The following is a 24,902-nucleotide window of genomic DNA, read 5'->3' as shown; positions in this document are numbered from 1 at the left end:
AATAATCCTATTAACAACCACACTGGCCAGGTAAGGTGCCTCAGGCTTGTAATCCCAACACTTTGGGAGGCCGAGGCAGGAGGATCACCTGAACCCAGGAGTTCAAGACCAGCCTGAGCAACATAGGGAGACCCCCATCTCTACAAAAAAGTACAAAAATTAGCTAGGCGTGGTGGCCTGCACCTGTAGTCCCAGCTACTCGGGAGGCTGAGGTGGGAGAATCGCCAGAGCCTTGGGAGTTGAAGGTTGTGGTGAACTATGATAGCGCCAGTGCACTCCAGCTTGTGGAATAAAACGAGACCCTGTCTCAGGAAAACAAAACAAAACAAAAAGAACAATTGTATCTGTTTTGTGGAGCCCTTTTTCTCCACCCTCTCCTTTCTTCATGTGAGTTCACCAGGGGTCGGGCAGAGATGGAGGAATTGCTGCTGCAGAGGGTAGGGTATCTTCTCTGCATCCAATCATAAGTAGAAATCATTGTTTTAAGCAGAGGGGACATTACTAAAAGCACTTTTCTTTCTTTCTTTCTTTCTTTCTTTCTTTTTTTTTCTCCTTCTTCCTTCCTCTTTTCCTTCTTTCCTTCCTTCTTTTCTTTCTCTTTTTTTTTTTTTTTTGTAGGCTGGTCTTCAACTCCTGACCTCAGGTGATCCTCCCACCTCGGCCTCCCAAAGTGCTGGGATTACAGGTGTGAGCCACCATGCCTGATGTCAAAAGCACATTAATATATGATTTATCCAAGGAGGCAGGTGGCCCAGCTGACTGTGAAGAGGCACCAGTGTTTTCTAGTGTCCTGAACAAGGGGCTACACTAATTTCTTCTCTAACAGCCACTGTTGAACAAAATAGTTTTCCCTTTTGAATTCTGTTTACAGTGGGCTTTGGAGTCTCTGCTTTAGTAATTCATTTGGGATTTTGCAAAAGATACATAATTTTATTCTCTTTGTCATTACAATACAAAGATTGCACTTAAAGCTGATGCAGTCCTATGGGAAAAGGTTGACCATGACTGGTTCTTTAACCAGCATCTTGATAGCAATGACCATCACCATTTGTGACATTTTACAAAGCCCTTTTCTGTATGTTGTTTTATTTGAGCTTCACCATAGCCCTCTTCAGTGTGCATGGATCAGATTACTTTGCCTTTGTAGATAGGAAAAGCTTTAGAGAGATTATTTGACTTGCCCAATATTTATTTATTCAATTATTTATTTCTCTCACTATGAATTCATGCATATTGATTTTATTCTGTGGGGGCACTAGGGACTTTTCGATGGAAGAAAAATGGTCTAAATCAGGATGTGAGCCCTTCCCTTCCTGATGTAAAGGGCTGACAGGTGAGGGGCTATAGATTTCACGTGTGACCGCAGAGGGCAGGACTAAGACCCAGGCATGGAGGTTGAGGGAAGATGAGACTCTCTTGATTTAAGGAGACTTATGACTTTCTTTTTTTTTTCAATTTTTATTTTTCTTTTTATTTTTTTGAGACAGGGCCTCACTCTATCGCCCAAACGGGAGTGCAGTGGCACAATCTCGGCTCACTGCAACCTCTGCCTCCTTGGTTCAAGTGATTTTCCTGCCTCAGCCTCCTGAGTAGACTCCCTCACCCTACAGGCTTGTGCCACCACGCCCGGCTAATTTTTGTATTTTTAGTAGAGACGGGGTTTCACCACGTTGGCCAGGCTGGTCTCGAACTTATGACCTCAGATGATCCACCTGCCTTGGCCTCCCAAAGTGCTGGGATTATAAGTGTGAGTTACTGCGCCCAGCCAAGGAGACCTATGACTTTCATTGATGAACTTTGTCAGAGTTTCTGGCACAGAGTTGTGACCCCACCCTGAGATCTGACCCCGTGCGTCAAATTCTGGGAGGAAATGAAGCCAAATGGTGTGTCCTCTCTCTGCAGGCTTGAAGGTGGCTGCAACTATGATTATATTGAAGTTTTCGATGGCCCCTACCACAGTTCCCCTCTCATTGCTCGAGTTTGTGATGGGGCCAGAGGCTCCTTCACTTCTTCCTCCAACTTCATGTCTGTTCGCTTCATCAGTGACCACAGCATCACGAGGAAAGGGTTCCGGGCTGAGTACTACTCCAGTCCTTCCAATGACAGCACCAGTAAGTCCCCTTGTGGAAATGCTCTGTTGGAACTGGGGACATCCTGAGAGCATCTGTGGCTCAACTGTCCTGTGGTTGTGAAATAAGAAATGAAGAAACCCTTTCAGGTCACCAGGGCTTGATTTTCAGCTGAAAGGGGCCAGGAGCAGTGGGCCTCGGGACTCTGGCTGCCCAGAAATAAAGTCAGGGCTAGAACTGGCTGACGGGTGATGATTGGTCTTACTGTGGTCAGCAGAGACTAAGTAGAGGGTCCCAGATGATGCTCTTAGTGGAGAGTGATGAGTCAGTGCCAAAGGCAGAAGTGACCTCTTGGCTTGAAACCTCGTGACCTTCTCAGAGTGTGGGACACTGTGGCCATGGCCTGAGACCTAACACATTTGGTTTCTATCTGAAGATGGACTGAGCTGGGTGGCTGGAAGTGGCTGAGTTAAGGTCACTCAGTCACTTCCAGCAGAGTCTGTATGGCCATGATTTGAGTTGCTGTATGGACTGATGTGTAGATTGGCCAAGGGCCAGGCAAGGTGACATCCAGGGTCTCTTATGCAGTCAGGATGAAAGATTGACTTGCTTCATGGCTAAAAGACCTTGTTTCATGATATTCCCACAATTTGACCATACAGTTACTTTATAGATAAATGGTAACTTGGCCAAACATTCCACTTATTTAAAAATCCTGCCTCCAATTCTCCATCAGAGAAATCCTGAGTCCACGTGCTCTCCTTGGGCTTTCATAAGGGTGGGGCTGACTTGACCCTAGGGTCCTTGGGGGATTGCAGTGAGGTCTATGCCCACATCCTAAGTGCCGACCCTCCCTGTCAGCCACCCTGGTCTGTGCACTTTTTAAGTGGAAGAGCCTCTGGCCCTGTAGGACTTGTGGAGTCCGGGGCGGTGGCTGAGTACCTTATCTGTCCTTGTCATTCAGACCTGCTCTGTCTGCCAAATCACATGCGAGCCAGCGTGAGCAGGAGCTACCTCCAATCCTTGGGCTTTTCTGCCAGTGACCTTGTCATTTCCACCTGGAACGGATACTACGAGTGTCGGCCCCAGATAACGCCGAGCCTGGTGATATTCACAATTCCCTACTCAGGCTGTGGCACCTTCAAGCAGGTAAGCCCGGGGCTTCCCATTCCATTTCCCAGTGCACAGGCTTTCTTATAGTGGTATGTCCTGTGCTTCTTGAATTCTGGGGATGAAGAAATTATGATTTTGGCATAATCAGGACATAATTGGAATAAAGGAAGATAAAAAACCTTTGGTGCTATGATATGGCGGCAGCCCACTTCCAAATAGGAGGAAGGAAGCTGAGCAGGCAGAGTATCTCCAGCGGTGTCCAGCAGAGAGGGTTTCTGGCAGGCCACCACTCCCATCAGCAGTAACAACAGCAGCTCCTGGAGCAGCTCCGGATTTTGCAGGGCTCGAAGCTTATACAGTTAGGGTCGGGGGTGAGGGGCAGGTGTTGAGATGGGCAGGGGCCTCATTAAGTCAAAGAATGCAATATCTATGAACTTTTATAAACTTCGCAAAAATGTATGGCTGTGCAAACACATTGCTAGGCCTTGGAGGAGGCCTGCACATTGCACTAGGCGGGGAAGAGGGGGCCCAAAAGCTTCAGCTTCATTAGCTCCACAGTCAATTGGCCTCTGCAGCTACCATTTGTTGAGCTATCACCATCTAAGATGGCCCCCTGCATCCAATTTGGGGTGAAAGTGAAGCCAAAATGGTGTGTCCCTTCTCTACAGGCTTGAAGGTGGCTGCAACTATGATTATACTGAAGTTTTCAACAGCCCCTACCACAGACTTCTGTGATTTGTCTGGGACTTGGCAGATTTTAGCATAGAAAATCCCACGTTCCAGGAAACCCCTCACTCCCAGGCAAATGAGGATGGTTAGTCACCTTACAAGTGGCAGATGCTGTGATTAGTCCTTGTCATACTCCCCCAGTGAAGGCCTGGCCTTAACTGTGTTGGGTTCTGGCTTGCTGTGTTTGGTCAGTGGAAGTCAGTCCATTGAAGGTGACCATTGTTCCTATGCCCAATGTGCAGCCTGGAGACTGCCTGAGCGGCCCCGCTGAGGATCCTTCACACCCATTCACAGCCATTCACACCCGGTCACACCTGATCACACTCATTCACACCCATTCACACCCATTTGGAGCAGCCAGACAGCTCTGTCAGCCCCGTTTCTTCTGACTTGGCTGATCATGCACAGCACATGCCACATTCTTATTCCTCCACTCATTTATTTATTTTTATTTTATTTTAATTTTTTAATGACAGGTTCTCATTCTGTTGCCCAGGCTGGATGCCCAGGCAGGGGTGCATCATAGCTCACAGCAGACTTGAACTCCTGGGCTTAAGTGATCTTCCAGCCTCAGCCTCCAGAGTAGCTGGGACTATAGGCATGCACCACCACACTCAGCTAATTAAAAAAAATTTTTCTGTAGAGGTGGGATCTTGCTATGTGTCCCAGGCTGATCTCGAACTCCTGAGCTCAAGTGATCCTCCTGCCTTGGCCTCCCAAATGCTGGGATTACAGGCATGAACCACTGCTCCTGGCCTCCTCTATTTCTTTAAATAACCATATTGCCTATCACACTGAGTGCCTCAGGGGCAGGGCCAATGTTTTGTTCATCTTTGCAACCCCAGTGCCCCTGGTCCTGAGCCTAAGAGTTGATATAGTATTATTAACAGCTCATACAGATATCAGACACTGAACTAAGTGTGCTATATAACTTTTAAAATTCTCAGGACAACTTTATTCCCACTTCATTATGAGGCAATGGTGGCTTGCAGAAGGTAAGCCACTTGCCCAGGACCATATGGCCATGAGCTGCGAGTCTAGGACACAGAAGTAGGGCTGTGCCATCCATGGCTGGAGCTTCCCACAGCTCCACCAGGCTGGCCTGTGATAGTGAATTTTAATCTAAAATTAGAACTGCTTCTTCTGACCAAGAAGTAAATCTGCACTCCACGTTCATTATTTGGAGTGGATTCAGAATTTACCTCCATTGTAGGCACCATAGGCAAATGTGACGTCCATGCAAATGATCATGTTAATGTACAGGGTTCGATGGAAAGCACTTGAGAGCATCTTTGAAAGAGTAAGAAGGGTCATACTGTCACGCGCGTCCGTGTGAAAAGACCACCAAACAGGCTTTGTGTGAGCAATAAAGCTTTTTAAGCACCTGGGTGCAGGCGAGCTGAGTCCGAAAAGAGAGTCAGCAAAGGCAGATAGGGGTGGGGCCATTTTATAGGATTTGAGTAGGTAGTGGAAAATTACAGTCGAAGGGGGTTGTTCTCTGGCAGGCAGGGCGGAGGTCACAAGGTGGTCAGTAGGGGGGCTTCTGAGCCAGGAGAAGGAATTTCACAAGGTAACGTCATCAGTTAAGGCAGGAACCAGCCATTTTTACTTGTTTTGTGATTCTTCAGTTACTTCAGGCCATCTGGATGTATATGTGCAGGCTTGGGCTCAGAGGCCTGACAAAAGGGTTTATTGTGGTCATATGGTTTAAGTCATATGGTTTATTGTGACAACTGTTGGCACTGAAATATAAAGCAAAAAAACATTTTTTTAAGACAGTTTAAAGTCAGAAAATGTACGCTAAGAGCAGGTGGACAACGTGGACCCCTTCCTGTGGGTCTTCCCCAGACCTGGACCCAGAGTGTGAGCTCTGGCGCCCTGTGCTGGCTCATAGCCAAAGGATAGGCACGTGCCATGGTCATCTCTGAGTGGTTCTGGGAGGGGTGGAAGTCTTGTTGAGTCACGTCCCTCTCATTCACACCCAAATCAGCTATGGGATTCTCTTAGCAGGTGACATGTGCCTGACTCTGCTCTCTTGCCTGCCTCTCCTAGGCAGACAATGACACCATCGGCTATTCCAACTTCCTCACAGCAGCTGTCTCAGGTGGCATCATCAAGAGGAGGAAGGACCTCCGTATTCACGTCAGCTGCAGGATGCTTCAGAACACCTGGGTCAACACCATGTACATTGCTAATGACACCATCCAGATCGAGAAAGTCCAGTATGGCAATTTCGACGTGAACATTTCCTTTTATACTTCCTCCTCTTTCTTGTATCCTGTGACCAGCCACCCTTACTACGTGGACCTGAACCAGGACTTGTACGTTCAGGCTGAAATCCTCCATTCTGATGCTGCACTCACCTTGTTTGTGGACACCTGCGTGGCATCACCATACTCCAATGACTTCACGTCTTTGACTTATGATCTAATCCGGAGTGGGTAAGGACTGTCTTTATGTGATGGCCTTAAACCTTTACTTGATAACTCAAACATGAGTAGCCCCAAAGGCTTGAAGAATGCAAATTTTGATGAACTGCAGTTCCCAGTATTTCAAGCTTAACTAGATCCCTTTCTACATGTAGTAACGTCCTGTAGCTTTTACCTTTGAGGTGCTTTTACTCTGTGTTCTGTATCACAGCCCTGATTTCTCTTCAGGTAGGATGACCATGTATCATCTCCAGTTAACATCTGGGGAGATGGGTGTGTGGAGAATAGAACAGCTCAGCAGTGTTCACTCAGCAGGTTAGCTGTAAACCGGGATTAGACTCTAGGTGACTGAACTCCAGCCATACGGTTAAAAAGACCTGCGTATAGTGGGAAAAGCATTGATTTGGAGCAGACCAAGGTTGAAATGCCAGCCCTTCCACGTGCCAGTTGCATGATTCTGGGCCAGTGAAAGCAGCTCTATGGACCAGTTGCTCGCCTGTCAAGTGGGGATAATGACACGCACATCGTAAGGCTGTTGGGAGGATGGGATGAGAGAGATTGGATGTGGCACTGAGCACAGAGAGTGTGTGGCAGGTGGTCCACCAGGAATGTGCACTGAAGATGGCAGGAGTCCTGCTGCCCTCCTTCAGCCTGGGAATAGAAGCTCTGGGAGTCCACGGGTTCCAGTCAAGCTCAGGAGGTACAGAGGTCAGGCCAGAGATGTCAGGCTGGGGCCAGAGGGTGTGCAGGCTGGGCTGCTCTACCATAGCCCAGCTTCCCTGGATGACTGCATGTGGGTGAAGTGGGGTTTGACTCTTCTGCACTCATGATGACACCGTGATGTGCAACTCCAGCCCCCTCTGAAGTCTCTGTTGATGGGTGTGTACCACACTTCTTGGCTTACAATATAGACCTGGACACTTCAGTAGCCATTGCCTTCCAAGAGAAGTTATACCAATAGGGTAAAGGGTTCTACTAGGAATTAGAGGTGGGCAGATTCAATTCGACACCCTCTTGATATGCTAAACATAGCACCTCTTTCCAGGCACAGTGTGCACATATGTCAATTCAGTAAGCAGGTGTTGAGGCTCACCTTGTTCACAGTCTCTGCAGTTAGTTCAATTCACAGCAGCCCCCTTGGTGGCTGAGAGGAGGGGAGAAAGCTTAACCAGATTCCCTTTGTACAAATAGTCATAAGGTGACTTTTGAATTTGTGTGAATTGATTGACATTAATGAAAACGAGTGGGTGACCTTAGTTCTTCCTTGCCAAAGGATTCTTTCTGGTTAAATCCTGCCATTTCTATATGACAATGCAATTTGCTGGGAAGACGGGGATGTGTGTGCAGGGGTAGATGTATCCTGGCTATACCTGGAGCACAGGGACTTATTGGCTACACCTGGCCATCAACCAGATCATCCACCTGGATGTCCATTAGAATGACCTGGGGCTCCAAACACACCCTGCCCAGGCCCCACCCATAAATTCTCAATTTGGCCTGGTGGTGCTTGGGTATGTTACATTTACAAAATCTTGAGTGATTCTGAGGTGGAGTCTTGGCTGCGGCTTCGCTGTGGCATTCTGGTCTGCGTGGAGCCCTGAATGGCGGGGTTTTATGGCAAATGCAATGACTGCCTGGGGGCTTCTGAGTGACCCTGAACTTTTTCCGAAGTGTCCCACCTCTGAACAAGCCTCTGGCTATTTTTGCTTCCTCCTTTGCCACTAAGGGAGCTACCGTGAAAAGAAAAGAAAGAAAAAGAAAACTTGGTATTTGAGAGAATTTGGGTTGCCTATTGAGGAAGGAAGGAGGCTCTAGAAGACAGAAGGAGGGGAGCAGATCCTGGCCGTGTTCCCAGGCTGAGCCAGACTGCCCTGGAGACCACATCCACCACCCATGAGAAATGCCCATCCTAGGCCAGTGGGCCAGCTTTCCTGGCCCTTCTCTTTGCCATGCCCTTCAAAATCCCACCAATCTATAATAACTGAGTTAGTGTGAGCTGCTTCTTCTATATCTTAGGAAAATTCCTGTAAGCATATCCTTAGGTTATTTTCCTTCTGACCCCTGCTGAGAGGAGGTGCCCAAGGGAATGAGGAGGGGGTTGATATCGGTGTAGGGGCTCCTGGAGGGTTCACAGGCCAATGTGGAAAGTACAGCTGCATGGGGCTCAAGGCAGGCTGAGGAGGGTCAGTAGAGAGAGGCCCTGGGAAAGGGAGGGCCAGGGCACTGTACTCAGAGTGCAGCCGAATGAGACCTTGCCTGGCCCTGACACCAGGAGAGAGAAGGGAAGGTCATTTACTTTTCTGCCCTGTCTCTGGGTCCCGCTCCTGGGCTCCAAACTCCAGCTACTTCCCTGACTCATCTGGTTTACCTGGGTGCATGGAGCATGTGGTCATTGTGGGATTAGGCCTCAACCCAGTGTGCAGTATGGGGCCTGCTTGTCTATTGGGAAAGCCCTCGCAGGCTTTGCTGCCTAAACATGGCGGTGAGGTGCCGGAGCTGCCAGGATTTGTCTGCAGGCCCCACAGTGAGTGTCTGATCCACACGTTCTGACAGAAGGAAGGTGAGGTGGGCAGGAGGCAGGGGCAGTGAGGACAGGCTGTGGAGCTCCTCGCCTGGTACAATTGAGTCATGAAGGAAGAATCGGGCCTTGGTGAGAGCTAAGGGGCTACTGTTCTCTTCCAGATGCGTGAGGGATGACACCTACGGACCCTATTCCCAGCCGTCTCCTCGCATTGCCCGCTTCCGGTTCAGGGCCTTCCACTTCCTGAACCGCTTCCCCTCCGTGTACCTGCATTGTAAAATGGTGGTGTGCAGAGCATATGACTCCTCTTCCCGCTGCTACCGAGGCTGTGTGGTGAGGTCCAAGAGGGATGTGGGCTCCTACCAGGAAAAGGTGGACGTCGTCCTGGGTCCCATCCAGCTGCAGACCCCCCACGCCGAGAAGAGGAGCCTCGGTAGGTGGTCGCTGTGAGACCCCACTGCCCACCAGGGCGCAGACCCCTGACTCTCGGGGACTTGGGATGTTCCTCTTGGTGTCATATTCCAACTCATATTGAGCCCTACATTGTGCTGCACCTGGTCATACAGAGTTGAATCAGACCTGGTTCCCGCCTCCCCCAAGGCTCATGGTCCTTGGAGGACCCGTTGCAGGGCGAGGTCAAGAGAGTTCTGACCTGGATGGCCCATAGACCTGATGTCCCAGAATCCGTGCTTCTCATCTGCAAAATGAAAATGTCAATACTTACTTCTTAGCACTGTTGAGAGGGTTACATAAAGGAATTTTGGTGAAACCGCCTCAGCCTGTTCCTGGTGCAAGTCATTGAGTGCCTGGTAAATGGTAGTTTTTGTTACTCCTGTTATTGTCACCCATGTTAACAACACCAATGATGACGGTATTCCTCACAATGATAATGACTATAACAGCAGACGTGTTGACATCAGGGTCTAGACAGGGCCATGGGGACGCCAGCTGTATGGATTTGTCCTGATCATTGGCAGGCTCTGCTCGGCACAAGCCATGTCACTTTTCTTCTCTAGAACAGGGAGTGCACCTGCTGCTGTGCGGCTGTGCGGCTGTGCTGTGCTGCTGTGCTGCTGTGTTGCTGTGCTGCTGTGCTGCTGTGATGCTGTGCTGCTGTGCGGCTGTGCGGCTGTGCGGCTGTGCTGTGTTGCTGTGCTGCTGTGCGGCTGTGCGGCTGTGCGGCTGTGCTGTGCTGCTTGTGTGTGTGTGGGTGTTGCTGTCTGTGTGTCTCGGTGTGTGTCTGTGGGGGGTGTGGTGTGGGTGCTGGTGTGTGGCTGTGACTGTGTGTGTGTGCTGTTTGCTGTGGGTGTGGGTGTGCTGTGTGCTGTGTGGGTGTGTGTCTGTGGTGTGCTTGTCTGTCTGTGGGCTGTGTGTGATCTGTCTCTGTCGGCTGTGCGTGTGTGTGTGGTTTGTCTGCCAATCTGCCTGTGCAGTTGTGTGATCTGTGTCTGCCTGTTGCGGCTGTCTTGCTGTGATCACTGTGTGTCTGTCTGTGTGATGCTCTGCTGCTGTGCTGCTGTGATGCTGTGCTGCTGTGCGGCTGTGATGCTCTGCTGCTGTGCTGCTGTGCGGCTGTGTTGCTGTGATGCTGTGCTGCTGTGTTGTGGGCATGGACGAGGGAATGAATGTTTGCAGAGTGATGCCCAGGATTTCTGGCCCAGTCTGGGGCCACGTCAACGGATGTGGTGGCCATGGTGTTGGAGGTGTGTGGGGCAGCAGTAGTTGTCACAAGCCCTCTCCTTGGTCAGGGCACTGCCCATGGGGCATCTTTGACAGCTCTCTCTCCTCTTGATTCCTATTCAGGCCGTCTTTATGTCCAGCTGATTCCAGACTCTTTCCTCGCTTGTTCATTCATTCAATGCATGTTTAATGAAGGACCGTTACGCACCAGGAGGCAGATAAAGTCTTGCAGGAAAAGATGCAATTCAGAATAAGTCTCATGAATGGTGCATGCAGTGGGGTCGGAGTGAGGAGCAAAGGACATCGGGGCAGGGCGAAGGCGCCTGCGGGCACAGGCTCACTTCCCTCCTCTCCCTCCTGTTCCCTGCAGCTGCTGTAGTAGCTCACGTCCTGGGGGCCTCTTACCTGAGACTCTTATAATCATTTCCCAGCTGGTCTAAAATGCCCAACTCTCTCCCCTCCCATCCATCTGGAGCCTCAGGCCAGATTCGTTCTCCCAAAGCCCAGTTCCCAGTTCCTGCTAAGAAAACTTCCCTGACTCCCCTTGGCTAACAAACGTGAAATCTCTCTAGTCTGACAGTCAGCTGCCCATTGGGGTCTGGCCTCAGTTTCCCATTCAGCACTTCCTTCTCCAAGTTTTTATTCCTTCCCACCAAACAGTTCTGATTGCTTTACCATGCCCAGGGGGCCACGGCCTTTACTTGTCTTCCTCTCCTCCTCTGCCAGGCTCTGTCCTGGTCCTCTCTCTGTTACTGTGGTCTCCTCTCCTTCCCAGACGTGTTGGTGGCTGATGTGGAGGAGATAGCCAGCTCCCAGGGGAGTTATCACAGCACTGCCATCTCTGCTGGGGTCTTCCTGGCTGTGGTCCTGGCTGTGGCAGCCTTCACCCTGGGGAGAAAGACACAGCACCAGTGGACGGCCTCTGAGCTCCAAGATGTGAAGCCCAGAGAAGGTGTTTAGATATTGGCTCTGCCAGCCCAGGCACCCGAGAGAGGATGGAAGAAACGAGGGTGCAGAGCTTGGCGCCCAGCAGCACCTGAACTCCGTTTACCTTGGCACAGGTGTATGGTGGGGTGGGTGGAGGTGGGGTGAAGAAAGATGGGGTGGGTAGAGGTGGGGTGAAGAAAGGTGGAGCGAGGTTTTCCCCAGATCAAAAGGCTCAGTACTGGGTCAAAATGTCAAAGGTAAACAGGTGCTAACGTCTAAAGCCTCACCTGCAACTCTAAGTCAAACATTAGCAACAGCAGAGCTTTCTCTAGGTGGAATTTCTGAGCCTTTTTTTTTTTTTTTTTTTTTTTGAGACAGAGTCTTGCTCTGTTGCCCAGGCTTGAGTGCAGTGGCACAATCTCAACTCGCTGTAACCTCCGTCTCCCGGGTTCAAGAGATTCTTCTGCCTCAGCCTCCCTAGTAGCTGGGATTATAGACACGCTAGACCACGCCCAGCTAAGTTTTGTATTTTTAGTAGAGACGGGGTTTCATCATGTTGGCCAGGCTGGTCTCAAACTCCTGACTTCAAGTGATCTGCCTGCCTAGGCCTCCCAAAGTGCTGGGATTACAGGCGTGAGCCACTGCACCCAGGCTCTTTTCTGACCTTTTATAAGCTCGCTTCTTAGGCCTGTAGCATAAATCCCAGCCTTTCCTTAGGGTAGAGCCAGCTGAATAAAGAACCTTTTTCAGAGTAAGTGTCGGTTTGGCCACTGTTTCCTTTGTTTCCCCTAAGAACTAGATCCCTTCAAATTAAGCAGACAGGTGGGGTGGTTGTCATACAGAATGAGAAGGGGCAGTTCGTGTGTCTTCCCAGTGTCCTTGGAATGTTTTGGTCCTTCCCAAAGCAGGATATGCAGGACGCAGCCTGGAGAAAGACAGGAATGCTAACTGCATCGTAAGTCTCAGTGGCTGTGATTGAAAAGTAAAGATGTGCCTCCATTTCTCTAGGGATCTGCCTCTTTTGGTTTTTGACACATCATCTCCAGAACTGTGGGCTGGGGCAGTTCAGGGAAAGAAGCAAACTCCTTAGGGCCCTTAGGAAGGGAGTCCTGTTTGCATGAGGTCTCCAGAGAGAAGGAGACTGACAGGTGACCCAAGGAGCTCAGAAGAACCAAAGCGATGAGCTGGGTTCCAAGGAAGCAGTAAATTTGCCTAGAAAATCAGAGAGAAATCAGGCTCAGGACTGCTAGGTCAGGCTTGGAAGGAATGAGAGCTTTTGTGTACTGCCCTGGCAATGCCAGTGTTTGCCCCATGAAGCCAATCTCAGGACCCTTGTCCCAAGAGGGGACAGCTAAGACAGCCTAACTCTGGATGTATGAGTTGAGCTGCATGAGATCCCAGCAGGGCAACAGCTACAGGGGAAACCCCAGCATGAGGGGACAGAGAATTCCACAGAGACTTGGCCATAGCTGCCAGCTCTGACTAGGGCTGCCCAAGAGCTGCCCACCACCGGCAGCTGTGGTGAGAGGCCATGAGCCTCTGTGGGATGCAGAGTGAGTCCTGAGCCCTACCAGGAGTCAGAGGAGCTAGGGGGCCCCAGGGACTGTCTCTTATTGGTTTCCATTCTCCTTGCCATCACCCCCAACGCTCACCCTTAACCTCCCAGGCTGGGGCAGTTAAGGAAAGCCTTGAGGGTCCCCCTGTGACCATGAGTCTGCCCTGAAAAGCAATGTCAATGCAGTGGAATGCAGGCACCAGCCCAGAACTAGATCTGCGCAGATGCAGAAGCAGCAGGAAGCTGGAGTGGCGTGCGGGTTTGAGATACACATCAATCAGAGTAACAAAGTGGCAAGTCAGACATCCGAGAATTCAAAAAAGTTCAGAGTCTGGGAACCCAACATGGAATCCCAACTCCATTCATTCATTCATTCACTCATTCATGAATGTCCATGTTGTACCCTGTGCTTGAGAAGGAGCAGTGGAGGCTGTGGGTCCCCGCTGTGAGGGTGAGTGGGACCCTGGGGCTGGGGGCTCAGAAGGCTTACCCTGAGTGGTCCCCATGGGTGCCAGCCCCAAGCCAGGCTCTGTACTTGAACCTGTGGATACAAAGAGGGGTCATGCAGGGGTCACCATTATAAAGGGGAAATTTATTTCCACTGGAAACATTTCCACCTCCTGAAGTGTCCTCTCTCCTTAAAAATAGCCCCAGTAGCCAGTGCTTCTTCACAGATAACCACCACAGTCTTAGCCACTTGGCAGCCTCTCAAGGAAGGAGGTAATGGCCCCTTTACCAGCAGGGCCCAGCCAGGACAGTGGCTAGTAGGGACAGATGAGTTTGGTAGCAAGAGGCAGTGAGGTCCAGGTGACAGGTAGAGCAGAAGACAGGGCCACTGGTGACAGGGGCTCTGGACTAAAGCTGTCAGAGTGTGACTGAGGGTCCAGTCACAGGGGACACAGAGAAGCGGGCTTGCTTGGGAGCAGGGACTCATCCTCCCCATCCACACCACATCACCACACTCAGGGAGGATTGGGCTGACACCAAGTGGCTGTGATTCCCAGCAGCTGAGACTGTGGTTTGAGGCAAGGGTGCTCAACTCTGCTGCACATGAGAATGGCCCAGGGGCTTTTGAACCTGCTGCCGCCAGGCTGCATCCAAGCCAGTTAGATCAGAATCTAACCAGAGGGTAGGCCTGGACATTGGTGACCCACCAGATTCAGGTTGTTCCAAGACGGACAGCTGCTGGTTTAGGCTCCTTAAATCCCTCTGAGAGAGTCCAGGTTGTGCCCTGTGCTTAAGAAGGAGCAGGGGAGACTATGGGTCCCTGCTGTGAGGGTGAGGGGGACCCTGGGGCCGGGGTCTCAGCAGGCTTGCCCTGAGTGGGCCTGCAAGATCTACTTTCCAAGTCCCAAAAGACCATAACAAAATCCCACTGACCTAAAGTGCCTCATTTCTGCTGATTCACATTTGCCCCAGCCTCTGCCATCCATAAGAACATGGCATGGAGGAAACACTGATTAAGCATCTTCTGCCAGCCTGGCACCTTGGACACAATCCTCTAATCCTCTGTGTGGCCAGGTATTATTCTCACCTGGCAGGGATGGAAACTGAGGCTGAGAGAGGCAAGTCAGCACAGAACTGCACAGGATTCAGGTAGCGAGTGGCAGAGCTGGGGTCTGAGTCGGGGTCACTGACTTCTGGTCCCTCCTCCCTGTTCCATCATCCCCAAGGCACCAGAAGCCCAGGAGCCCAGGAGGCCTGGCCTCACATTGAGTTTGCACAGAGAACTGCATCAGACACACTCCTGTCTGCAGCTCCTGTGTAGGGTGTGGTACCAGGTGCAAAAGGAGGGCTTATAGGAGGGTTGTGATGTCGACACCACATCCACACCCCAGCTGGCCCCACGGGACTACTCACGTGACCTGTGGTGGCTCCTCCAAGTTCTCCGCACCTCCAGGACCTGCTCACAGCCCAGTGATCCTGCCCCAGGCTCCACCCTCAGCAGAGTGACTGACAACCAGGGGCCAGGGGAACACAAGGCCGGGCCACACGGCACCTGTTTTGAGCTGTCTCCTGTGACCTTGTAGGGACAGAGGCTGCTCTCCAGCCCCTTAGAACCACAGCATCTCACCACCCTCCTGTTACCCCACCTGCCAGTGCCAGAGGGCGCTGCAGAACAACCTTGGAGCTATTTTATTCCTGAGGAACTTGTTACTGTGCTTGCCGTGAGCGCCAGTGGTTGTCCATTACAGGAAGGGGTTCCACAGTTTTCAGCTCTAATAAAGGACTCTTGTGAAAGCCTGTACTGGCTCCTTTCCAATACTTTAATGGGACAGAATCTGATCTACTGTCTGACAACAGAGTGGATGGTAGCTACCCTTTCTGCCTGGTCCCTACCACAGGCTGAAGGTGGCATCCAGCAGCCGCTTGAAATCTCGTCCCCTCTAGCCCTGTTCCTGGCATCCGAATCCCTGCAGTGGCTAGTAAGGGGTTCTGCCCTGGGCAGGGGCTCTATCCTCTGCAGGTTTGATGGCACCTGAATGGCTTCTGGTGTGTGGGAATCAGGGACAGCCCCAGCCAATGGTTGTTTCCTGTAGGGGATGAAACGTTTGGCCTCAGCGTCTCTCCCCATTGCCTGTGTTGGTTGGAGTACTTAGTGTCCCGAGTGCTTGGCGAGGCCACTCAGGTGTGCACTGACTGGAGGGAGAAGGTCCTCTCGGGAAACCTGTGTCTGTGAAATGCTGCATTTTCAGAAATCATACAAGCTGGATGTTAGATCGCCATTATTAAAAATTAAATTGTAGAGTCTTACAATTGAGTAAATTATATTAAAAATAAAAATATTAAATACCAAAACTCAGCACTTTCTGGTTATTTGACTCCATTTTACTATTATCTGTGCCCAAGGATATTTACATCACATCGTGTCTGTCTGCTGGAAACACTGTCCCCTGCGGAGTGACTGCCCAGCTCTCCCAGCTCCACATGCAATGGCGTCTTATTGCTGGCATAAAATGGCCATGGGGGGAGGATTCACACCATGGAAGTCACGCTACAAAGGAAGCGTCCCCCTTCCCAGAGCTGCTTGTTAAAGATTTCACAACGGCCCACTGCCTACAACTCACCCAGAAAGGGGCAAATACACTAGGAGAGCTTAGAAAAAGCCTTCATTGGCCTGCCACCATGTTCAAGTTTCCTTCACTGGCATTACATTTTTTTGGAAAGCATCTGTATTTTAGCAAGTGTGGAATCCAAAGCTACCTCGGCAAGGAGATGCCTTGGGAAGCTCCCACAGGCTCTGATGAAAGCAGTGGTTGTGGCACTTGGCCTACTCTGGGCCCCTGGGGAAGGGAAAGCTGTCCAGGTGCAGGTTAGGGGCAGGCCAAAGACGAAGAGCCAGGTGGTGGAGGCTATGGGATGGCACACGTCAGAGTCCTGCCTCGTCTCCCTCTGCCTGAGTCCAGCACCAAATTCCCTCTCGTGCTCCTCTTAGCCATGAGGAAGTCTGATATCCCTCAGCCCCAGCTTTGGATATCTGGCCTGAGCCAACCTTCAGGTGACAGTTCTGTTTTCCCTGGAACTCTATACCTATAAGTGCCTGGGAGCCCATATGGTTTGTCCAAGCTTCGAAATGAGGAACAGCCTCCCTGCTGAGTCAGAGACAAACATTTGTTTCTGCAACAGCATCTTCCAAGAGGCTTAAGCTCCAAGATTAAGTGATGGAGTCATGTGGGGGCACTGATGGCCCAAAGGGCTTGGCCTGGGACAGCTGCTCAGGACAAAAGAGAGGCCAAGGCAGAGTGAGGCCACCATGCTGGGTTATGACTCATCTGATTGAGATCTAAGAATTGTACAGAGCTAGCAGGGAACGAGAGGAGTGAACGCTTTCAAAATTTGCTCCGTCCTCATTCACAGCCTGCTGGGGAGCTCTCCACGGTCAAGGAGGCTTGGAATGGGTGCAGAGCCACCCAGGCTTTCCTGTGTTCTGATGAGTTAGAATCTCTCCTCAACCAACTCACCTCCACCCCATGCACCACTGCAGCTTTCTACGTATGGGACTACAGGTGGTAAAGATGGAGAGTCTGCTTCTTGATACCTGTCTTCTCCCAAGTGTGTAAATACTGGAGGGCTGAGTGTTGGCCTGGGGCGCCTAGGCATAGTGCCAAGCTCAGACTTTTGTATTGGAGGGGTGGGTGGGGGTGGAAGATTATGAAGAAACTCACAGGGGACACAGGATCAGTAACTTCTCAGGATAGAGACCCACAGTGACTGTCCCAGCTTGTCACCTTCTCCCAGAGGGATGCCTTCTGTGTGCTGTGAGGAGAGCAGTGGAGTTGGTGAGGGGGTATCGGGAAGCTACTGGAACTCTTAAATCTTTGTGGAAGCCTCTCTCTGGTTAAGTTTGGTCAGGATCTGGTTGGCTCCCACTGTGTCAGGATGGCTGTCTGGTTAATAAAATTGCTGTCTCTTCTCCCTTTCTCTGATCACGGGATTTTCCTTTAAATTACATCCAGAATTTTGGTAGGGGAAAAAATTCAGTACTATTTTCCTGGGACTTTGGTCATTAAAATCTCTGTCTCTTCTCCCTTCCTCTGATCACTGGATTTTCCTTTAAATTACACCCAGAACTTTGGTAGGGGAACCAATTCAGTACTATTTTCCTGGGACTTTTCCGGTTTTAGCACTGAAAATCTCAAGTTCTGGAACCCTTCAATCCCAGACAAGCCAGAATGGCTGGTCACTCTAGAGCCTCTGGACAAGGCTATAGGGAAGAGGAGGTCCAGATGCGGTAACAATCATCAAACACAGAAGACTGGAAAACCTTTAGCAATGAAATTTAGACTTTCACTTTTTTAGTCTCTTTTCAATTCAATTTGAATAATTCCTTTTAGCATTTCTTGTAGGGAAGGTCTAGTGGTGATGAACTGGTGAACTCCCTTGGTTATGGTTAGTCTGGGAAAGTCTTTATTTTTCGTTCATTTACAAAGGACAGTTTTCCTGTCTAAAGTATTCTTGGTTGACTGACTTTTTGTCTTTTAGTATTTTGAATATATAATTATCCCAGTCTCCCCTGGCCTGCAAAGTTTCTGCTGAGAAATTAACTCATAGACTTAAGGGGAGCTCCTTTGTATATGATAAGTTGCTTTTCTCGTTGCTCTCAAAATTCTCTGACTACTGAAAATTTAATTATATTTTGTCTCAGTGTAAACCTTTTAGGATTCAACCTATTGGGAGCCTTTGATCTTCATGAATCTGGATGTCCATTTCTCTGCCTAGATATCAGAAATTTTCAATTATGATTTTCTTAAATATGTTTTTCTCCCTTTTCTGTCTCTTTTCTGCATCTGAAATTCTCAGAATATGTACATTGGTTTACTTGACGGTGTCACATAAGTCCCACAGTCTTTTCCCCCGTTTTTTCATCTTTCTTCTTTTTGTTTATCTAACCAGATGATTTCAAATAACCTGTGTTTGAGTTCACTGATTCTTCTGCTAATCAAGCTTACTGTTGAAGATCTCTTGAGTTTTTCAGCTCAGTCACTGTATTCTTCAGCGTAGGATTTCTGCTTGTTTCTTTTTTATGGTTTCTATTTTTTAAATGAACTTATAATTTTGTTCATTGTTGTTTCATAGATTTCATGTAGTACTAGATCTGTTCTTTTCAATGAACTTCAAGACAATTATTCGAATTATTTGTCAAGTAGTTAATGGATTTCCACTTCTTTAGAGTTGGTTACTGGAGCCTAATTAGTTTCCTTTGATGAAATCATGTTTGCCTGATTCTTCATGGTTCTTGTAATCTTGCATTGGTGTCTGTGCATCTGAAGGAGCAGTCGCCTCTTCTGATCTTTAAAGACTGGATTTTGTAGGAAAAGATCTACTGGGTCTCAAGAGAGGTATGCTGCCTCTGGGACTGCAGTCAAGCTGGGATGGCCCTTGGTCATGGGGCTTCTTTCATGTCTTCAATTGGGTCCATGGTTGGCAGTCCTATTATCCTGGGTGTGGGTGAGTATAGTTTCTGTGGGGTCCCCAGAGAAAAGAGACTGCCTTTAACACTATGGAAAGCAGGGCTAGAGTTGACTATGCAGGCTAGTTTTGAGTCTGTGGCTGAGTCTATGATAGCTGACCTGTTCCTGGGACACAGGCATACCTTCTAGAAGCAGATTTCTATGCTCTTATGTTCCAATGGTGTGTCATAACCTCCTACCTGGGTCCTGAAGCTTCCTTAAAAGTATATGTATCTGTGAATGGTTGCTAAATTGTTGTTTTGTGGAGAAGTGAGAGCTGGGGATTCCTATTCTGCCATCTTGCTCACATCATCCTTCCCTCTGCCTTGGACATTTTTTCTTCAAACAAATAAATTCATCAGTTGGCATATAGCCTTGAACTGTATAAGCCTGGATAATTGTAATAAAAGTTTCTTAGGCCTACATTTGTGGGTGTCCGCAATCACCTTCGATATAAGGAGCAATGTGAAAGTAGGTTGATGTTGATCCTCCTTCCTTCCTTCCTTCCTTCCTTTCTTCCTTTTCTTTCTTCTTTCTTTCTTTCTTTCTTTCTTCTTTCTTTCTTTTTCTTTCTTCCTTTCTTCTTTCTTTCTTTCTTTCTTTCTTTTTCTTTCTTTCTTTCTTCTTTCTTTCTTTCTTCTTTCTTTTTCTTTCTTCTTTCCTCTTTCTTTCTTTTTTCTATTGGAGACATAGTTACTAAAGTCATCATGTGTGTCTTTTAGTAGCTATGAACCAGTTACTCATTAGGATGTAAATATAACTGGCTAACATTTAACCCCCACATTACAAGCAATAAATACTACCACGACAGGAATGCTTTTTAACTCTTTAAAAGCCACGGTATTTCTCTTTGAAAACATTTCATGTTTAAATAGAAAAAACTCCCCTATAAGCAGGAAAGAATATTTTATGCTCTCCGTCAAAAATGGCTGAAACAACCTCTGATGTGTGAGATGAATTGGATGGTCAAAAGCAGTGAATGAACAGGATTTCAAGGTAATGGCTGACTTGAAAGCTAAAAGCTATACAACTCTTTAATAAGAGCAGTTACCGAATGACAAGTGATAGGCCAATTTGGAATGGAGTGAAATTCAGTGATGCATTTGGTATTTTTTAGTCTTAAGTGCTTCATCTCTCTGATGGCTATTACCACAGAATTTAAAAAAAGAGAGAGAGGTTAAATGAAAGCATCAATTAATCTATATAGGAATTTGGATATTTTCATTGAAAATGAAGTCTTTTGAACTTTCTGGGTCTGTGTAATTTAAAGCATTCTGAGTCTGTACCGAAGATGAGCAATAATTGCTCACAAGGGTACTGGGGTTATTTGTTGCATTGTGAATATGGAATTGTAGTGGTAGTTAGCAATATATAGTCCATTGGTTCTAGCTATGTCCTGGTTTTCCATGGTTTAATTTTTGCAAGCCCTGTCAATATAGTTTAAGATTAGGAAAGTCATTAAGAATCATTTTGTGTAAACTGTCATGATAGGTATTTTCCAAGCATAGTATTTTTCATATTTCTATCTGATTATTTTTGATATTTATTTGGTTGTATTCTAGAAGAGCTTTGACAGGATTTTGGAGATTGGGGTGAAGCACTGAACCAAAGTCACAGACATGCACATATGCCTCTAAGAAGGTGAAGTTAACATTTGTCAGAGGGACCTGGAAGATTTCTTTGTAACCAGCTTTCCAAGGAGTTTGGTATCTCGAAAATTGAACAGGCAGAGCATGTCTGGTTAGTTTTGGAAGGGGCGTGACTAGCAGGTGATGGAGTGTTATTCTTATTGTTGAAAGACTCTCTTAAGGGTTATTTTCTGGTATTCATGGGACATTGTAGGGGTTAGGATATTTTCAGCTTCATGTAACAGAAACCCACTCAAGTGGGCTTAAACCACAAGGACAAATACAATAGTTCCCTCTTATCCAAAAAGTATACATTTCAAGACCCTAATGAATATCTGAAATTGCAGATAGTGTTTTTTCCTATTCATACACACCTATGACAAAGTTTATTTCATAAATTAGACAGTAAGAGATTAACAACAACGATAAAATAGAACGATTATAAAAATATGCTATAACAAAATTTATGTAAAGGTGGTCTGCCTTTGTCTCTCAAAACATCTTATTGTACTGTAGATCTTAGCAACTTCAGCATATACATCTTTTTCCTTATTAAGGCGAGAAGATTCACATTTTCACTTAAAAGAAGCACTTCATGACTTCTCTATGGCATATCCGGATTGCCGTGATTCCATGTCCTGCACCTTAAGGCCATTTTTAAATAAAATAAAGGTTATTTGGATGCAAGCACTGCTATCCAACACACTCAATGTGTAACCCAGAAGGCTCCTAAGTGAATAATGGGCAGGTGGGAAGTGGCAACTCAGGCCAGTTCTCAGACCTGAGTATGAGGTCAGTTGCCCCCTTGGCACATTGGGTGCATCGGGTGAGAATAGATACATGGACAAAATTGGGGTTCTATAAAAAAGGAGGGAAACTATGCTGGAGAAGAAACTTATGAAACGTCCACCAGATCCTTAAACTCTTCCTGGTAAAATAAAAGCAAGGGTGCTAGGGAGGTGATTGATGACAGATGCTGGGGCAGTGGCGAGAAGACCAGTGCGACGGTTCTGAATCTGTCGGGGGCAGACAGTCAGAGGGGGTCTTTGAACAAGATGCAGAGAATTACTAAACTTTCCTGGAGAAACAGAGAGAAAAACTGCAGTGCAGAAGGCTGTGAGGAAGGAACATACAAAGGGGAGAAATGCCAGTCTGCCTAGGACCATTTGGAAACTAGGAATTACCTGAAGGAACAAAGATCCAAGGGACGTAACTCCTCAAAAGCTGATGTGAACCCAGATCTTTCCTCCAAGAGGACACTGCTTGGGGTGCCTAAGACTTTGATTTCTGAGGTCCCCCAGAAAACAAGTTAGATAGTAAGAGATTAACTGCTTCTTCTTCCCAGGCAGCCGCAGCCATGCTGGGATGCTGGTGGAGGGGAGCACAGCTGCCCTGGCACACTGGAGCCCGTGGTAACATCCTCAGCATGGACTACGAGAGGAAGGACGTATCCTCTCCATGGGCTCCCGCATTTGCTCTATGTGGGTATTCACATCCAATGGTGGGGAGCTTTGTCCTCCCCCAGCCCAGGGCCAGAAGAAAGATGAATGAGGGGTAATGGGACAGGGTATCTGGAGTAAGAGCAGGAAGGAGAATTGTGAGGAAGCATTGTCGTTTACTTTGGTAATACCTGGGAGCTTAACACTAAAACAGCCTTAGCACTGAATTCTGAGCAGAGAGGAAACTTACCAACTTCGCTTCTGCCTCCCTTCCTCAGTTGGGATGCTATGAGTGGCTAGATGGCTCCTAGCCCAGCAGTGTCGGCCTGTTCTACTTGAGTTGGAAAGCTCCTTCATACTGCGAACCCATCAGGGCCTGTGCAAGTAAAGTTATGGGAAGGAAAGGACAAATGTGGCCTCTATGATTCATAAGAAGAAGAAGAGCAAAGCAATGCAAGAGAAAACTGTTCTGAAGGCATGGACTGGCATTTCCAAAAGAGCCTCAGCTGGAGCAGAGACACTGAAAAGATGCCAGTCCCACTGGAATTCAGGAAAACACACATTTAATAAAGTTAGGTATTGTTTCTAGCATATTTGATCAGCAAGACACATTAGAAGATTTGGTAAATAGTTCAGAAAAGTGGATACTCCTGTTGTCTTGGTTGTTGTATAAATTGGCAACAGTCCTTGGTAGGTATCGCAGCTCACATTCCTATTTATGGTAGAGGAACAGTCCATTGTAAGTCCATACCACATTTTATTTACTTATTCATCAGCTGATGGACACTTGGGTTGCTTCCACATGATGGCTATTATGAGCAATGCTGCTATGGAAATTCATGTACCAATTTTTGTGTGGGCTTATGTTTTCATTTCTCTTAAGTATATATCTGATGGAATTTATGGGCCATAAGGGCACTCTCTGTGTAACCTTAAGGAAAACTGTCAACCTGTTTCCACAGAGGCTTGTGCTGTGTTATTTTAACCACAACCCTGCCCTGGGACTGAGCTGTATGGGTCCTAGCGTGACCCATGTATAATAAATACAGACGCAGATACTCATGCCATCCACCTGGACATTCCCACACAGGTGGACCTGCCTCTGCAGTGGCCCCACCATGACCCACTCACACCTCGAGCAGCTCAAGGGCCTGATTCTGTGCCTTTGTTCTCCATGGACACAGGGCTGTGGGAGCCACAGGCAGTCAGGAGGTCGGGACCTCACCCTGCTTCCACCTCTGATACCCTGTGACTTTGGGCAAGTCTCCTGGTCTTTGTGGGTCTTGGTTTCTTGCTTGTCCAAGGACTCCTGGTCTGGACTCCCGGCCTCACCTCTCAGGTGTTATGAGGCTTTTGCAGTGTAACACAGGTGAAAGTGCTATGAGCTAACCTAAGGCAGGTGGGCTGCCCAATCAGGAGGTCATTACGGTCTGCAGTCAACTTGTGATTCTTCCTCTGAGACCACCCAGAGAGGAAAGGAGGAGAACCTGATCATTATGTCTCATTCTAAGTGACAGAAGACTCTGAACCAGACTGAGAAAGATCAGTGTTCATTAGCATCTAGCCACACCTCACACCTCCCTCTCTAGACCACCCAGTGCTGCAGGTGATCCTGCAGCACAATCAGATCCTGCAGCTTGGATAACCTTGGCTCCAGGTGAAAGGGAGGAGATCAGATTTCAGGAGTGGCTCTATATAGCCCCAAGCCACCAGAGCTGTGCTTACTCCTGAGGCTGGTGCCAGGCTCTGCTCAGGGTGAGGCTGTCCAGAACCTTCACTTGGGCACTGCTGTGCAGTACAGGTAATGTGTGGCCCCTGAGCCCTTTGTCCTGGACTTCTCTTTGCTTTCCTGTTCCACTCTGGGGGTGTTGTAATTTGCTTTTTGCATAGGAAGAAGCTCATGGCTGATTGGCTGTGAGATACTCTCCTCCACACAAAATGTGTCACTTTCCCCTTAGTACTGGAGGAGGAAGGGACAGACGGGGATTTTTCTGGTCACTAGGCTGCTTTCAGCACAATTTTTAACATTTCTCCGCTCTTGGATCTATGGGCCTCTTCCTTGCCTTAAGCAACTTATGCTGAGATTCTACAGGGGGCCAGCCTGGGCTCACCCAGAAGTGGCTGAGAGAATGAGACATGGTCTTGCTTTGGAGGCATTCCAGGTGGTGTGAGCATCTGCCAATGCTCCCCTGGCCCATGCTAGCCTGGCTCTGCACATGTTGGGCAGAGGCTGCACCTGTGACTGCAGAAATAAGACTGAGCCACAGTTTTCCTGGATCAGCCTTGGGTGAGGGAGGAGTATGACCCAGTGACCCTTCCAGAAACATACATGGATTCTGTTCCAGCATTTCTGTACACCTACTTCTTTGGGGTCAGTAGGTCAGATGGGAAAACTATTCTATGGTTCCTGTCCTCTTGATATTGGAGCATGTGTCTCTTAGACTCTATCTTATTCCTCTTTGTTGATCTTATTATAAGCCCTATGGCATTTCCCAATGTATTTACGTGAAATGAGTAGCATATGAACTTTATAATATCAAGGATGTATAATACCCAATGTCTATATAAGATATATAATCCTAGAAAAAATATATAAAATAAAGAAACTCATAACTCATGGAATGTGATGACAGCTGGTGCCCTATGAATCACTCTCTGTACTGAAACACACAGTACACATTTCCCATCCCTAAGAGGCTTGTATTCAATTGAGGACTGAAACCAGCTCGCACAGAGTCAAAGAGAAGCACAAGAAGCAACGGCCCCGACACCCCCACCAGGCAGTGGGTGGCAGCTGCAGACACTGTGAGGTCTGGGGTTCGCCCAGCTGTGCTGATCAAACCAGGCTTCCCAGTGAGGTG

The 24,902-nt window shown here is 48.2% G+C and overlaps 1 protein-coding gene across 1 annotated transcript in view; it reads left to right on the top strand.

Annotated features, from left to right (window-relative positions):
- The window catches only part of DMBT1 (deleted in malignant brain tumors 1), a 46,951-nt gene extending 37,653 nt beyond the window's left edge, over positions 1 to 9,298 (top strand). Inside the window, 5 exon segments of the mRNA XM_032175960.1 lie at positions 1,903 to 2,111; positions 3,034 to 3,218; positions 5,964 to 6,352; positions 9,023 to 9,264; positions 9,267 to 9,298. Coding sequence (XP_032031851.1) covers positions 1,903 to 2,111; positions 3,034 to 3,218; positions 5,964 to 6,352; positions 9,023 to 9,264; positions 9,267 to 9,298 — 1,057 coding nt within the window.
- The last annotated feature ends 15,604 nt before the right edge of the window (positions 9,299 to 24,902 follow it).

Source organism: Hylobates moloch, unplaced genomic scaffold (genome assembly GCF_009828535.3).
Source record: "Hylobates moloch isolate HMO894 unplaced genomic scaffold, HMol_V3 SCAFFOLD_3, whole genome shotgun sequence".
Lineage (NCBI taxonomy): Eukaryota > Metazoa > Chordata > Mammalia > Primates > Hylobatidae > Hylobates > Hylobates moloch.
This window is presented reverse-complemented; position numbering and strand designations above follow the sequence as displayed.